We start from the raw sequence: 15793 nt of genomic DNA, 5'->3' as shown, positions 1-15793 counted from the left end.
GATCAGACTTTGGTCTGTTACAAATTGAGGTAGGCCGCTGCTCCGGTTGAAAAGATCCAGGATCAGAGGATAGTCAACTGGAAAGATCACAAGGCCTGAAGTGAGATCTGTCACTTGGCTGCTACTTTCTGCATTTACACAACTCACTGCTGAGACATATCCCAGCATCCTTCATCAGTGCAGCTCCTGACTGTCGATTTGTGCCAACTCCAGCAGACAGCATGCAGTGAAAGCTTTGACTGAAAGGTTGTCAAAGAAATGTGACAAGGAGTTTGTTTCCCTCCCTGCAGCACTGCTTTACTGACTGCCAGTGATTCACCACCAGGGCAACAGCAGGTTTCCTTGCATTTTGTCACAAATCAAGTTAGCATATTGCTCCATAGATCCACTGTTAAAAAGACAGTTCCTTAGAGGGTCAAAACAATGAATTATGTGCTGCCCTGAGCTCTGTCTGGGACTACTGTCTGCTCTTTTACCATTCACACTATTGTATTGGTTGCACAATGAATTGCCTCAACTTGGTGTTCTAAGTGCAAGGCATTGTCATTGGGATTACCTCCACATAAGTAATTTAATTTTCATGGTTTTAAAGGAAGAAGAGGACAACAGTCTACGAGTTCATGGGGATGATGATGAGGAGCTTCGAATGCTGGCAAGTCTAAAAAGGGAGCAGGAGGAAGATGAATGTAGAGCCTTGGGCTTCAGTGCATCTCAGATCCACCAGTGTAACGTCAGCATCAGCGTGAGCAGTGACGATGCCTCGACCTGGACCCACATCTTCACGGTCTGTGCCGCCGTACTCTGCGACTCTTGTTCTTTTCTTTTGTTGATTCTTCGCTAACTACTGACACTTATGCGCAGCTCATCTACTATTTACAATAATTAGCAGGTTGTCTGCCTTTATATCTCCCATCTGGAATAATTTTTTTGACCCTGGCTGATCCTCACCCTTGCTCATTTCCATTTCAAGCCCCCAACTTATGCTACCACAAAGTGCTAATGCACCTCATTCTCCGGCGTGTTTTCTGCATTACAAAAGATTATGGAGATAGAAACACATTAATTGGCCTCTTACAGCTTTTAAACGTACACTGGTATAATATCCACCGTTCCCCCAGTGACAAAAAAATTATTTAGGTCATTTGAAATTATCCCCAGAAGTCTTTTTTTAGAATTCAAAGATGGTATAGTTTGCTCTTGGCTATTGAAGGTCATGTAGATCTATGGGCCATTAGCATAAGCACAGTGCACTTATGAAGAGAGAGCACTGCCCCGCCTGGTCCTACTGGGTCCACTGAAGGATCCCCTGTGAATACATTAATTACAGATGCTCGAGGTATAGGCTTGTTACCGTTTCCACACATGCAGGTATCTGTTAATACACTGAGCTTCAAGCAGGAAACGATGAATAGCGGTATTACCGCAGGGATTATCATCTCATGGTTCCTCTTTTTGAGGACACAGCGATGTGGTCACCAACAAAAACATGTATCTTTATTAGACCTTGCAGCAGTAGGTAGAGTTTTCCACAGGGACGGGATGAGATTTACATCTGACTTCATCAAACCCTGAAGTGATGTTTTCAGAATCAGCTGCAGTGCTTTACAATTCTAAATACATATGGCAACAGCACCACCATCAGCATATTAAGGAAACGCTTGCCAATAAAGAGAGAGGAAGAGAGATAAGGAAGTCATTTTTCAAGTATAGTTTTAGTGGTATTGTTACAAATAAAACTTTAACAAGATTTAAGCGTTTGTGAAAGATAAAAAATAAGAACGGTGAATGGGATCTAGGAATAGAATCGTCATTGTCTGGGGATCTGATTCCTCCACAAGAACTGACAAGCCATTTCTTGTCCCTGAATGCTGTGATTCAAGTAGCCCTGCTGTTGCCTCTGTCTCTGCAGCCGAAGCTGCCGTACCAGCTCAGATGTACCAGTGCTCCAGTTATCCAGGTCGAAAACAAAATAATCACCTTATAGATTGTATGATTGTGTAAATCCAGATTTCAGACACCTTAATATGTGACCATGATGTCTGATTACAGATGACAGATTGAAGATAAGAAACACTCACAAAGTAAAACTCATACGGGTGTCTGTCAGTATAAAATACTCAGCCCCTCTTGGCTCCATAAGTAGATCTCCTTCCTTCATAATGAATTCAGCCACAATGAACTCCAGTGGTGATGTTGAATAGTTGGTTTCGACATAAAGGTGAGCCATCAAATGCATCTTTTGATGTGGTTGAAACTTTAATTAAAAGTTTCAACCACATCACTTCTCATAATAGGCGGCCGATTTTTACAATTAATTGCTGATGAGAGCCACGTGAAGGACTAAATCCAATCTCAAAATGTTTTTAAGGTTTTAATAAACGAATCTGGGATTGACACCTTCAAAATTAGAGTAGATAATTGTCAGATTTAGCTGTCCATATAAAAATGATGAGACAGTGCTTCTGCCAGTCAGCGTTAGTGCCAGAAGCTCTCGCAGTAGATCATTATAGCTTTCCGGTTCAAACAGCAAGAGCAAATTAGGGGGTGGAAACAAGGGATTTGATCTATTTTTTGATTGTGAATGATTTGTGCGTCCATGACTGGCAGCAATGTGGGTAAGTTTATTTGAAAAATATTAATCTGGAAGTCACCCTGGAGGAGTTTTTACCAAGTTGTGTTGACTGTCAGCTCCCATAGGGGCTGGTAAATACAATATGGAATTAATGTATTTCCCGCAGCATAAACATTCAGAGCAATGCAATCAATATTCTGAAGAAGAGTTAAGCAATTATACAATGAAACAACTCTTTACATAAATCAATACTTGTCCTTTAATTTTAATGTCACTCCCAAGCAAGTTTTATCCAGCAACTGGCATTGAGCCAGGACTCTGAGGCCTGTCTGGTATAGTTTCACTTAATAATACAAGTCCAATTTTGGAAGCGAGCTCCTTTCATGTCGATGTGCAAGGCTAAATCCAAGATATTTCTTCGAATCATGGAAGGGTTATTAACATTAGATATGTTAGGAGACGGGATGAGATTCACTCATTTATTTAATACTCCTTGGCCTTCGATGATGCCAAGGCAGTTGTACAATGAGGGGTAAACAACAGGAATAGCATTTACTGAATAAAAAACAGGAAAACAGTCAGTAGAGTGGAGCCGATCCGTCAGCCATCACCTTGAAACTGCCCTGATAAATAAGGCAGCAAGATGGATGCTAAAAAGAAATTATCTGGCACTAGTGCTGTGTTGTTGAACATCAACGCCAAACATGTCCGTGCAGCCCAGGAATGCTATGCAGAATGGTTTTACAACCAACTGTTTTGTTTCTCGTTAACAGAGGGCAGGCAAAGAATTGATGGAGTCTAGAGCGATGCTGATCAGAGACAAGTAGAGCTCTTTTGGGTTAAAAGATTGTTGTAGCATCATTCGACCCAGCGTGCAGCATAACAGTTGATGGACAGGGGTGGATTTGTTGAGGGGGAGGTGCAGTGGAGCTTGAGCACCAGAATAGATAAATGTTTGAACATCAGTCAAGAAAACTGGTCAAAGAACAGAGCTACCAGCTTAAACTACAACATTTCTAAAAATGTTTTTATGCTGGAATTTAAGATCATTTCTGAGTGCCCTTACACTTGATTCATAGATATTGAGCATAAAAACCTTGCTTAAGCAGGCTCTAATGATGCGTTCCAGACAATGACAGAAGTTGAAATTTCCTAGTTGAAACCTCCAACATCTGACCTCACCTCACCCACCTTGAGCCAGATGTCAGAGGAAAATGGCCGCTGTGTGAATATGGTCAACGGGTGCTGCCATTGTTGTGTGACGGGTAGAAGGATGTGCCCAAAGTTTACAAGTAGGAAGTCCAACTTTAAGTGGCGTTCCATTGTACATTTTCTCGTTGAAGGGTTTTTTCGAGATCCAAGTTGTCAGGAACACAGCATAAGAATACCATTCGTAACTTATGCATCTCAAATTAACTTAAATTTGCTGCACCTGCCTTGCGGTTTCCCCTTATATAATCCAAATGAGGGTTTATTCAGGAATAGACCAAAAGAGAAAAAGAAAATCATACTTTTTGGTAGTCCAGATCTCGACAGGAGATTGAAGCCAGGCAAGTTATTCGGATGACTTAACAGTGGGTCGACAAACAAAGCCAAACACACATGCACATTGTTCATAAAGCTTTTGCTAAGTTCACATATGCATCCCAAATAACTTCTTAATCATGGTTTTCTGAGTCATTCTTTTTAGAAAACTGGTTGTAAATCAATTTTATAAATGAGACTCCTGATGTGTAACAACCTCGTATTCAACATCTATCCCGGGTTTTTCTGAGAGGCTGTACAGCAGTTAGTATTTCATCCAAGTCATCACACTCGCTCCTCTGCTACAGGCAGCCAGTACTTCTGTGTTCGCACACTCCTCACCACATTTTGCAGTCGGAATAAGAGGTGATGTCTGTTCAAAATAAGTAATGTGCTTCTGTTAGCAGCAGATGTAACTCTAATTCTTTTAGACCTAAGCGTTCCCTTTGATTCTGCAGCTCATGTACGTTTAAATGACCATTTGAGGCGCTGGGTTTAATATTACAGATAGAGTACCGAGGTGGTTCAGCTCCTACCTCCCTAAAAGAATTTTCTCCATCACCCCACAGGTAACTCATCATCATCAGCGCACATTACCTGCAGAATTCCACAGGGTACAATTTTGGGTCCTGTCTTATTTTTAGAAGAGGATTACATAAAGAAGGGACTGGAGCACACAGATAGCTAAAATTTACTTAAGCAATGCAGGGACTACGGCTTCAACATAACTGCTTCTTCATCAACGTCATGCAATGTAATAGCCTTTAAGCAGGCACTAGGCTTAAATAGCCTCCTGAGGCTGTAATATGGTCCTTTAGCTTTGACAAGATGGAGAGGGTAATGCTCTTGCTTTTTTTGCAGCTGAAAATTACTATATATTGAAAGTGGCACCATCCTTATCTTCGCCCGCTTATATTCACAGCTCGCAAAGAATGTAGCTGTTAGTGTTTTAAAAGGCCCCAATCACACATACAAGCCAGCTACAATCCTTTGTTCCCCTACAGTGGCTGAGTTTCTGAATAGATTATAAGATTTTTTGGATTTCTTGATCTCGGCTTGTTCACCTTGTTGTTTTGAGCTACTTGCTGCTCTCTCCAATTTTTTTGTGTTTTTTTCTGCAGTGATCTTTCAAACTGTACTCTTAAGCCAGTAAGCGTGGCACACAATATAGAAGAGGACTCTTTGTTACGACCTGAACAGGCTGCTCAAGGATTTCCATAAACTGTAGAAGCATTTGATTGTGATTGTGATTGTGATACATTTTGGCAATGTAAGGTGATGTCCTGAGCCGCGGTCTTTCCACAAAAGACATGTTGCTTTTCAGCCTGCATTTAAAGAAGAACTACCTGAGAAAATCTATTAAATAACATGTTTTCCTTCTGTGGCTCAGCTGCTGTAGATTTTAATTCTACATTCTCATATGAAAATCACTCCTCATGCAGTTTGTATTTCAATTGAAATAAAATCCAGGTATGCTGCAACAATAGCACAATATCCACAACAGTGATGGCCTTTGACAGTTTATCTGTCAAAAAAAAATACACAATTTCTGTCTGAGACAACTCTCATTTGTCAAGCAATCCAGCATAAATAGATGGAGGTGGACATAATGGTATCACTGGGCTGTATTGAAAAAAAAAATATTTTCATGCCCCATCACATCATTTAATAGGATTTTAAACTTAATGGAAATAACTGAATATTGATTTTTGGAAACATTTTTTAAGTGACAATTGTGTGATATTTGAACTTTTTAACTTTTTCCCTTACTGATCCAGCCAGCTAATCAGGGTCACCACTATCAAAAGGAAATGAACCCCCTCCTGCAGTCAAACCCAAGGTAAGCAAGCACATGCCACACACATTTACAACACATATTCTGAGCTACGAATGTGCACAATTACAATAAAGTGCACACTACAAGACAAGGTCGATAAAGCTTAAGAAAATAAACAAGCCTTGTGTGGTGATACCACACCTTGTATGTGCATGAAGGCCAGGCTGTGAAGAGGGTAAAGTCAAGTAAATTTTATTTATACAGACCAAAATCACATTCACATTGCCACAGTGGGCGTTTTTAATCTGTACTCTGAACAACATCCTCTGTCCTTAGACCCTCGATTCAAGAGGGTTGTTCTCTTTAAAAAATACTGACATGCTGTCTCGAAAAATCTAACTTATTTGGCTACTGTGTTGTTAGTAACCATAGTTACGAAAGTATTTCATACATTTCCTGAATAAAGTGGACTTACGTAGCCTGCATTTGTATTTGGCTGCATTTACATGAAACTCGCCTTGAAATTCCTAATCAGATGGTAACCAGTGACTGCAGAATTAAAGCTAAATGTCAACAGTCAGATAGATATGCAGACTGGGGCTTATCTTGCTCACTGATGAGTATAAATAAATTGAGAGTGTGCCAGGTACGGTAGTTTTCTTCTCCCTTAACTGCTGTTGTCATTTTTGCAAGCGCAGATTATTTTTCACTCATTATTGTGCCTGTCGGGCAACACTTCTTATATACTACATGATTAATGTTAGACATAAAGCTGATGGTTCAAGTTATTATAAAACAAAAGCGAGGGTTAGTCTGTTTAGCTCTGACTTTCAGCAGCCATACAAGGAGAAATCCATCATTGATGAAGCAAAGGCCGACTTCTGCTCACTGAGAGCCTCAGTGAATGTTCCACTTTGTTTTACCTGCCTACAGGTTAAAACCAGAGTAAAGTGAAAAGTTCTAACCTCAAAAAGAAAACATATTGATGAATGGGCTTACATTACTGGGGGAAGCAGAAGAACTTGCAACTGCTATTTTCAATATTTGGGAAAGTGTGTCCAATATCAACTCCAGGCGTGTACAATGCTAACATACCTACATACCCAGAAAATCCACCAAATGAACTAGAGGTAGTCGGTACATCAGAAAGGTAAATTAAAACACTTCATCTGAATATATCCCCTCTCTTGTCTGTGTGTTGAACATTTCATTTTGAGTACCTGAGAGTAGAATTTTGTTTTTAAAGGAGAAATATTATGCTCATTTTCATTTTGGCTGTCTACTGAAATATGTTTACAGGCTTCAGTGCTCAAACACACCAGTTTTCTTATACTGCACTGGACCCCCCCTCTGTCTGAAATGCTCTGTTTTCGCTGCCGTCTCCTTAAGGCCTCCTTCCTGAATACCCACTCTCCTCTGATTGGTCAGCTCAAACACGCCTGACCCAGCACCACTCACAACAACAGAGCAGCTGTGCTAAATCAATTCTTACTTGCCAAACTAGCCTCTAGGCATAAATTATGCAAATGTGTGACATGGTGACAGTGTGATGTCACAAACTCACAGAAATAAAGGCTGGACTACTGACGAGGCATTTGAGTTTTCTGCGAGAGAAGGGAGCGTGTGTTGGTGCGGACTTTGACCTTTTTAACCTTTAAGATCTTTCACATGCACAAGAACCTTTGTACACTTGACGAAAGGAAAAACATTAAAAAGCATAATAGATCTCCTTTAAAGGAAGTTAAGATGGCCTTCGTAGTTTTCAAGGCAAGATGAAATGGAATTATGTTCCATGTGACCCTAATTAACATTTCGTTCAGATCAGTAATATAGAGAGATCGAGCTCTGCGTTGAGGCTCGAGTCAAATAGCTGTCATGTTGATTTAGAGGAGAAGGTAGACACACTTCTTCAGTACTATCATTAATAATACAATATCACACATTGGGAGCGTATTACAGTATGTAGTGCAATCTGAATTCTGGGCAGTCTTTCAAGCACTGCATATTCCTCTGAAGACTCGACCATGGCAGTATATGGATGGATCCCCTGGTTCCCCCTCAGAGGCTTCTGGAGACTCTGCATCGCCTCGCTGCCCGCTGATGCAGAGCCCTGTCTCTGCACATCTACATCTCTTTGTGGGCGTACACATGCGTGCTGCATGTTACAAAACAAGACAAAGGCATTGCATCATAGTTCCACTACTCAAATTATGCCACCACCTCCTCTCCAACACTAGTGATTTATTGATGAAAAGCAAGGTGTGAACACGCGTGGACTCCCATGCACTGAAATATTTAGGTGTTATTGTTTTTAAACTGATTTCAAAATGTTAAATTGATTTCATCTGATCAACAGTGAGAACAAGCGGGACTTAATTTTGGCTTTTCTCCTTGTCATATATCGGAGTTAACATGTTCTGGGGCTGTTGAAATATTCAGTGAGGTTATGGTGTGTGATTGGATGTCCACTGAGATGAATATTGCTATTGACAGACACCTCAAACACACTCCCCGACTTGTCTCACAAAGCAGTACAGCATCTGCAGCTGTACTACTGAAATTAGACTTCGAAGCAAGCCCTGATTTACATATTGAAGAGCAGCTGCACAGGATTTGTCGTTGTTTTCTCTCCTTTTCTTTAAGGCGTTGCATTCTGAGACACCCTTACATTGAATTCTATCATTTCTGAGCATCCTGGCATCACTGCAAGGCTTCCTCGCTGTTGAGAGCTCCAGTTTTCTTGACAACTAAAACGCTCCTGTTATTGTGCTTAACGTTGCCAGGGCTTCTCTCGCATTTTTTAAGCATGTTCCTTTGCGTGTGATACTTGTGCCTGCCTTTGGCTGGCATACAAAATGCGAAACCACACATCAGGCTGTCAGACAGACCTTTAGTGACAATTCAATTGTTTTTACAATAAACACAATTGTGAAATTCAGCACCGTTGCGAGGGTGTCAGACAAACAGAGTTGCCTTGATACTTTGTCAATGGGAGATATTTGGAAAGCTTAATTTCAATAAACTCCACCAAAAACAGTGTTCTCACTGAAATTAAATCAGCCTAATTTATTCCTTTTATCACAGGTTCTACTGTATCTGGATTATAATGACTTTAAAATCTAAGAATTTAATCACTTGCGCCAAGTCCCCGTTAACAATTTGAAGTCCAATTTGCAGCTCTGTAGCAGAGGCCTTTGTCCTCGAAAATTGCTTCCATTAACTTTTGTGCTATGTTCCTGCCGATCACATAGTCAGAGGGGGTTGTTGGAGTGGGGCGCCTTTGTTAGAAAGAAAAATCAGAGCCTCAATGGAGATAATATGCTTGATCACTTCAAAGGCATATGGTTGGAAATGAAGAAATTTCTGATTCCTGCTTAAATGCACAGAAAGATCTGATAACAATTAATCGGCCTGTTTTTAAGAGTTCATTTCCTCATTGCTTTTTTTATTTTCTCAGGATTGAATTTTAATCTTTGGTAACCAGAGTGCTTCAGTGTGTATGAATAGGCCAATTTCAGCTATTTTCTCGACTGAAAACCTGCATTTTACATTAATGTTTCCTGCAGGTGTTGAGATATAATCTGTTTGATATCGTATCAAACAGTTCTTTGAGGTAGCATCGGCATCTTTGGTATTTTTGCTTCACTGGTGCAGCATTTTCAAGATACCTTATCACAAAAGGTAGATTTACCTACTTTATTATTGTATTTACTGTAATAATACCTGTTAAGATTTCATTGGCATCCATTAAAACCAACATAATGTACAAGAGACCTATTATGTGAGTGTTTTATATATGTTCTTGTACATTTAAAAGTCTTCAATTCAGATTGCACCATATACTGTAATACACTCATAATGTTAATATGTGATTTTGTATTATTAATGATATCATTGAAGAGGTTCATCTACCTCATCCTTTAAATCAACATGATAGCTATTTGACCGGAGCCTCAACTTGGAGCTACCTCTCAGGTACATTACTGATCTGACCTAGATGTCAACTAGAATCAAAACTCGAGGACCATCTTAACTTCCTTTAAAGGAGACATACTGTGCTTTTTCTTTTTTTTTTCCCTTTCCTTCAGGGTTTTATATAGGTTCTTGTTCATGTAAAAGATCTTTAAAGTTAAAAAAGTCAAAGTCCGGACCTACAGAAGCTCCTCTCTCCCACTGAAAACACTGCTCCTCAATTCTGTGACTTTGTGACATCACACTACATCACCATCTTACACATTAGTTAGCTAGTTTGGCACGTAAGAATTGATGGCTCAGGCATGTGTGAACTGACCAAGCAGAGCAGACTGATGGGTTATTTTTTTGATTGTTTGTTTTTTAACATTAAAACATGTAAACCTATTCTAGCAGTAACCCAAAATAAAATTATGAATCCGAAAATAGGCAAAATATGTCTCCTTTAAGTCCATTAATATGATTTTGTCAATACTGCATGTGCATAGGAAACACACAATACTGTGGTTAGTGAATGCACTTTGTTGTCAGAGAGAGTAACGTGATCAATCATTTGAGATGAGTTGAGATGAGCGTTTCAATTGCCTGCTGTCAGTTGAATATCATACAGAAGAACCTCATTAAATATGCCATGTAGTGCTTTTATGAGATGTTATGTCCAGAGGCAAAAAAGATGTATGCGGATAATTGTAACTATGTAACTGATGTATAGCCTAAAATGATTATGAAGTCTGTTTAACAAATGACATTGCTTCCCAGTAGTAATTCATCTTGTGGCGTTTTATTTTTTTAAATATTTTTTTTTTCTCGGTTCTCCTACCCTGCAAAAGAGCAGTGTATTACTTCACTGGCAAATGATTGATGTACAGTTGTAGCCTGTGTGCTTCTCAGCACCGGCAAGATAAACTCATTTAGAGTGGAAGGAAGTCCTGCTCTCACAGACACAGACAAGGTTAAGACCCCTACTCGGGGCCAGAATGCGGACACTTGGAAGTCACAGCTTGAGTCAGAATCTAATAAATGATCCTTCAGGTAAAACTGTGAGGCGGAGAGGCTAAGTGTGCAGGAGGATGTGGCTCAAGGACGATGGAAGCTTAGATGGGCTTCTGAGAGCTCGCGATGATGGGACTTCATTGTTAAAATGTCATATAGAGGCAATTTGATGTGCAGAGGTACAGTAGGAGGATGGCGAATGTAATGGTATGTGTTGTCATGACTATGTGCCTTTATGGTCTTTTCCCTAGGGAGTGGATGGATGTGCTCAGCCCTCCTATTATGCCTCCCAGCCAGCAGAGAAGGTCAGGCAACACATGGAACAACCGGGAAAATATAATCGAAGGTACAGTTACCTTAATGTTTGTCCTTTTGCACTCCAACGCCTTGTCATGTCCTCTAAAGTCAGGCAAGTGGCAAACAATACAATGCTTTAACATTAGCCACACTAATTGCGCAAATGCATCGAACTAATGGAAACATCCAGCAGTGTCAGAGCTTACAAAAATGTCAAGCTTCCACCAAAGACTGCACTCAGCACAGGGGGAAAAACATGTGAAACTGTATCTAATTAAGGGTAAGAACCTCCTGAGAGTGGAGCTCTCTGTCCTTCACATAACTCCATAGGTCAAAAGAGACAGGCTCATTACAGGTCTGCACCCCCTAGACACATCGACAAGGTTAATTGACGAAACCTTTTCAGTTTACAACATCATTTTTTAAAACCTCTTACACAATGTGTCTTATAATTAGTTTTCATTATCGTCGCCGAAGTTCTGATAAGATAAAATGTTCCTCCCGGAGCATTCCATAACCTTTTTAGCATTTCACTGCCTGTCAATTTAACAGCTAAATTCACACGCTTTAAAGTAGTGGGGATTACAGGGAATCTCTTTACGGCTTTATAATGTGGTACAGAGGCCTGGGTGTCTTAGGTCTTGATTGATGAGAGAGAAAAATGGCAGCGGCGGAAAACTTTTAAATCTACCTGAGTCTCAAGGTTACCTCGCCATTCACGCTGCTCATTTTATTCCAGTAACAGCTGCTAGAGGTGGCCCTTATTCATATACGGCACGGCTGAGCTACTATAGAAAACACAATGTACATTTACATTTGTATATTTTTTTATCCGTACAATCTTAATTGATTTAAAATCACTGCAGCACTCTTATCTATGTATGTTTTGAACAATTTCTTCCAAGTGCTGCAGAGTGATTTTCTTGCATTATTACAGGAGAGGATGAGTCGGTGAATGAAGAGGATGACGACGAGTATTTGAATCTGCTCTATGATCCGTGCCTCAACTGCTATTTCGATCCAAAGACGGGGAAGTACTATGAATTAGCTTGAATCTAAAGCTCGAAATTTCCAAATTAATAAATCAGAAGTCATTGACGGCGGATGAATGGCTTCAGGATTTTTTTTTTAGGCCATGCTTATTGATCAGTAGTGAAGAGCCCTTTCACAAAAGCCCTTCCATGTGGCTGCTTTTGTTTTTGAGAGACTAACGGGAGCTTTGTGTCACCATAAGTAGCATCATGCTAGCGTGTAATGGAGTGGGGGCTCAGTAAATCAGATACATGCTTTTTGCGCAAAATGGAGTTGTTGCCCATTCAGTGGCACATCTGATGGTAGAAAGAGTCTTTTCAGAAGTCTTGGCTAGCAAATTAATATGTAATCCATTTGAAAGAACATCCTGGAGCTTCTTTGGCTCAGAAGATTTCTAAGATTGAAATGTTGCCAGGATTTGTTTCAACAGTGTAGGTCATTATTTTCTTTATTTATCATAATTTGTGTAAAAAAAGAAAAAAAAATCATTAAAAATATGCTGATTTATATTGTCTGAATTAGAATTTCATTGAAAGTGCTGCTGATTTCATGTGTGGCCTTAAATTAAAATGTCCAGGTGCTGTTGTTTTTAAGGAAAAGAGATACTTTAATTTTGCACCTTTCTACAAGCTCTGTAGATGTATTATTTTTAAATAATTATTTGTCTATGTAAAAATGTTATCAATATGACCTTTAAGGTTTGTCATTTGATACTATGTGTTAAAAAATAGGGCTGTTTGAAAACCATATTTTGAGCTTCGGTAGTAATCACCAGAAAATATATTTGTTGCTTTGCTCGGAGGCGAGAGGGGGTTCTGAGCAAGGACTCATCCAGACACTTCTGTGTTTTCGGCAGATTTTACAATATTGTTGTATAAATAGTTACTTGTTATTGAATAAAAATACTTTTTTTCAAAAAGGGGTGGTGTGATTTATGCATGTTTGTAATACAGAGAGTTTTGGTTAAACAAGGTCCCATCAACTGGTATGCACTTTCATACAGGGAGCCCTGATAAAGACATGTAGACTTTTTTTAACGATTGCCCTTTCAATGATTTAGCCACGACGGTAAAGGCTTTTAGGTTTTTCCTTCCTCGTTTCTTGATATTTTCTTTTTTGGAGTGCCTGGATTTCCTCAGGTATCACATTATTACAAATGTGTTGGCTTGTGTTCAGTGACTTTTTTTCTGTACAATCATTGTCTGCAGGTAAAAATATCCCTTTTTGGTGTGCTCAGAATTTTTTTTTTCTTTTTCCATGTTTTAGAAAAAGATGTAGAGTGTCATTATTTTGTATTACAGTAGTATTGTATCTAATTTGACAACCTTACTGTATTCACAGTTGAAGCTGGAGCCGGGCCTGTAAATGTAACCGTCAGTATCGACAGACGGGCAGCTCACGGGGCTGGCAGGTCTTTCCATCAGTCATGCCAAAACACTCATCACACCTGATGAGCAGGTGATATGAGATTGATTCATCGTTTTCAGCCTGAGAGGAGTTGTTGCCTCACAGTGGCAGACAAAAAATGAAACAAACGAAGAAAAGAGAATCATTCGTCACACTGTGAATCCCAGTTGTTTTAATCAAACAGTACACCAACTGGATCACTGGACTGAGCATTCAGCCAGCAGACAGTGCTCAGCTCAGATGGTGATCTATTTCATCAAACACTGATATCTGGAGGGTGTACGCAATTATGTTACATGAACTGTCAAAGAAATTAGTTAATAATTAATGCAGTGTTGAACGAACAGGAGCTCAAGCAACAGCAGATGCCAAGAAAAACTGGTTTTACAAAGTTTTCCCTGAGGAAGACACATAGTATTAGCTATGGGAGCCAGCCAGCTAGCTAAGTAGCCATAATATGTTTCATAGTCTTGATTTTTAAGATCTTAATGCTTTCTCTTAAAGCACAACATTAAAGTATGTTGACAGGTCTTGGGGAGTACCACTGCATATGTAGAAAAAAAAAAAAAGTTGTATGAAGCCTTATGTGGCTCAAGAGGAAGCTGCAGCTGCACTGTGGGTAATGTAGGCCAGGTTTTTGAAAAAGGAGAAGAACATTTGAAATTAAAAGGCGATATTTCTGGTTCTTCCGTATCCATTTTGATCGTTTGTTTTCAAGCTGTCCCTATCGAGTCCAACAGTGTTACAGGAGTGCAATGTTTTACAGAGGCCTGCTTTTCAAAACTTTGTGCCTACATCTCCCACAATGCCACTTAGCCCCTGAGTGGCATCGCTGAAGGCGAGAGAGATCAGATTACATGCAGCTTCCTCTGTTTCCAGATATGCAGCTTCCTCTTTTGCCACATTGCAGAAGTACTGGACACACTTTAATCTGTAAAACTGGTGGGTTTACCCTTTAGACGCCTGCCTGCCTGTAGAAATCCTTCCTGGGAATATTTCCAAGGGAATAATCCACTAAAACTTACTATTTTCCCGACAAAATAGTCGAACTTGAAGGCAACTACTAAACAGCGTGTTTCCACCTGCTGTCAGAAAGTATATGTTTTTTAATGTAATAATGCGTCGCGAGAAGACCACGTGACACACGACCGGCCGTCACGTGACGTTTCCTGCGAGGAGGAAACTTTTCGCAACAGGTGAGAGCGACGACGACGTAAACAAACATGGCGTTTGAGTCGTCGCGGTGACAAGTCGGGCAGGAAGCGTTCGCGTTAAGTCGTTTAAAGTTTCCCCGCTAATTCGGGGCTTAATTAGAAATCGACTGGGCTTTAATGTACTGAGCTGCGGGTCCATAATGATAGTAGATGAACTGCTCTGAAGTTTCTCAAGGATGTCAGCACAACAGGTAAATATGTGAAGACACACGCTGATGAGAGCCATTAAGTTCCTGCTGTACCTGTCGTCGGTTTGCAGAGTGGACTGTACTGAAATGCAAACTCATCATTGTCGTTAAATCCTCAGATGCAGGCTCACAGTAAACTGTCGGCTAGTTCCTGCTTTCATTACTTCAACTCTGTATGTGTTGACATCATGTAGCCTACCTAAAAGTCAGTGATGGGGATTTTAGTTGTCAACACACAGGCTGTCATCAGTTAATGGGGTCATTAAGACTGATGCACACCGCAGAAAACGCCCCACATCTACTTCCTGTGAAAAATGACGTTCACGCTCTGAATGTACTTGATGTTATGAGGCTGTTTCGTGTTTTTATTGCACTACACTCACTATTTGATAGATCTGCCTGGAATGATTCAGGATGGCAAAGTCAATCTCAGGATTGTGATATGATCATTTAAAAGTATCAAAAGTGCAAGTAAAAGTCAATTATACATATATTTACATGTGTGCACACTACTCAAAAGTAGTTTGGGATATTGGCATATGGGTGCATTTATATGTGTGCACATTGATGTCCAATAAAAGTCAAATTAAATGTGTAAAACCTAATGTTTGATCAAACCAAGATGATTTCATTTACAGACATTAAGTCAGCAAATGAATGTAATGAATTGATTTAAGTGTGCAGTATGCAGTGATGTGCAATATGCTCTGAACAGAGATGACATCACTCCAGCTGTACACATGCAGTACATGAGTATATGTAATTAGTTACAGTCCTTCAGTGCTGATAGGGATGCAGATTTGCCGCCTTAACAATC

General features: G+C 39.9%; 1 protein-coding gene across 2 annotated transcripts in view; it reads left to right on the top strand.

Moving 5' to 3' along the window:
* Positions 1 to 12674, top strand: part of cfap20dc (CFAP20 domain containing) — a 39599-nt gene extending 26925 nt beyond the window's left edge. For both annotated transcript variants that reach the window (XM_084349576.1, XM_084349575.1), the window contains 4 exons: positions 593 to 784; positions 5875 to 5936; positions 11090 to 11184; positions 12073 to 12674. In XM_084349576.1, the coding sequence (XP_084205702.1) occupies positions 593 to 784; positions 5875 to 5936; positions 11090 to 11184; positions 12073 to 12188 (465 nt within the window). In that variant the 3' untranslated portion in view covers positions 12189 to 12674. The remainder of the gene's footprint in view (positions 1 to 592; positions 785 to 5874; positions 5937 to 11089; positions 11185 to 12072) is intronic.
* The last annotated feature ends 3119 nt before the right edge of the window (positions 12675 to 15793 follow it).

This window comes from Pagrus pagrus, assembly GCF_965226575.1.
Source record: "Pagrus pagrus genome assembly, chromosome: 3".
NCBI lineage: Eukaryota > Metazoa > Chordata > Actinopteri > Spariformes > Sparidae > Pagrus > Pagrus pagrus.
The sequence above is the reverse complement of the archived record's forward strand: the minus strand, read 5'-3'. Positions and strand labels throughout refer to the sequence as shown.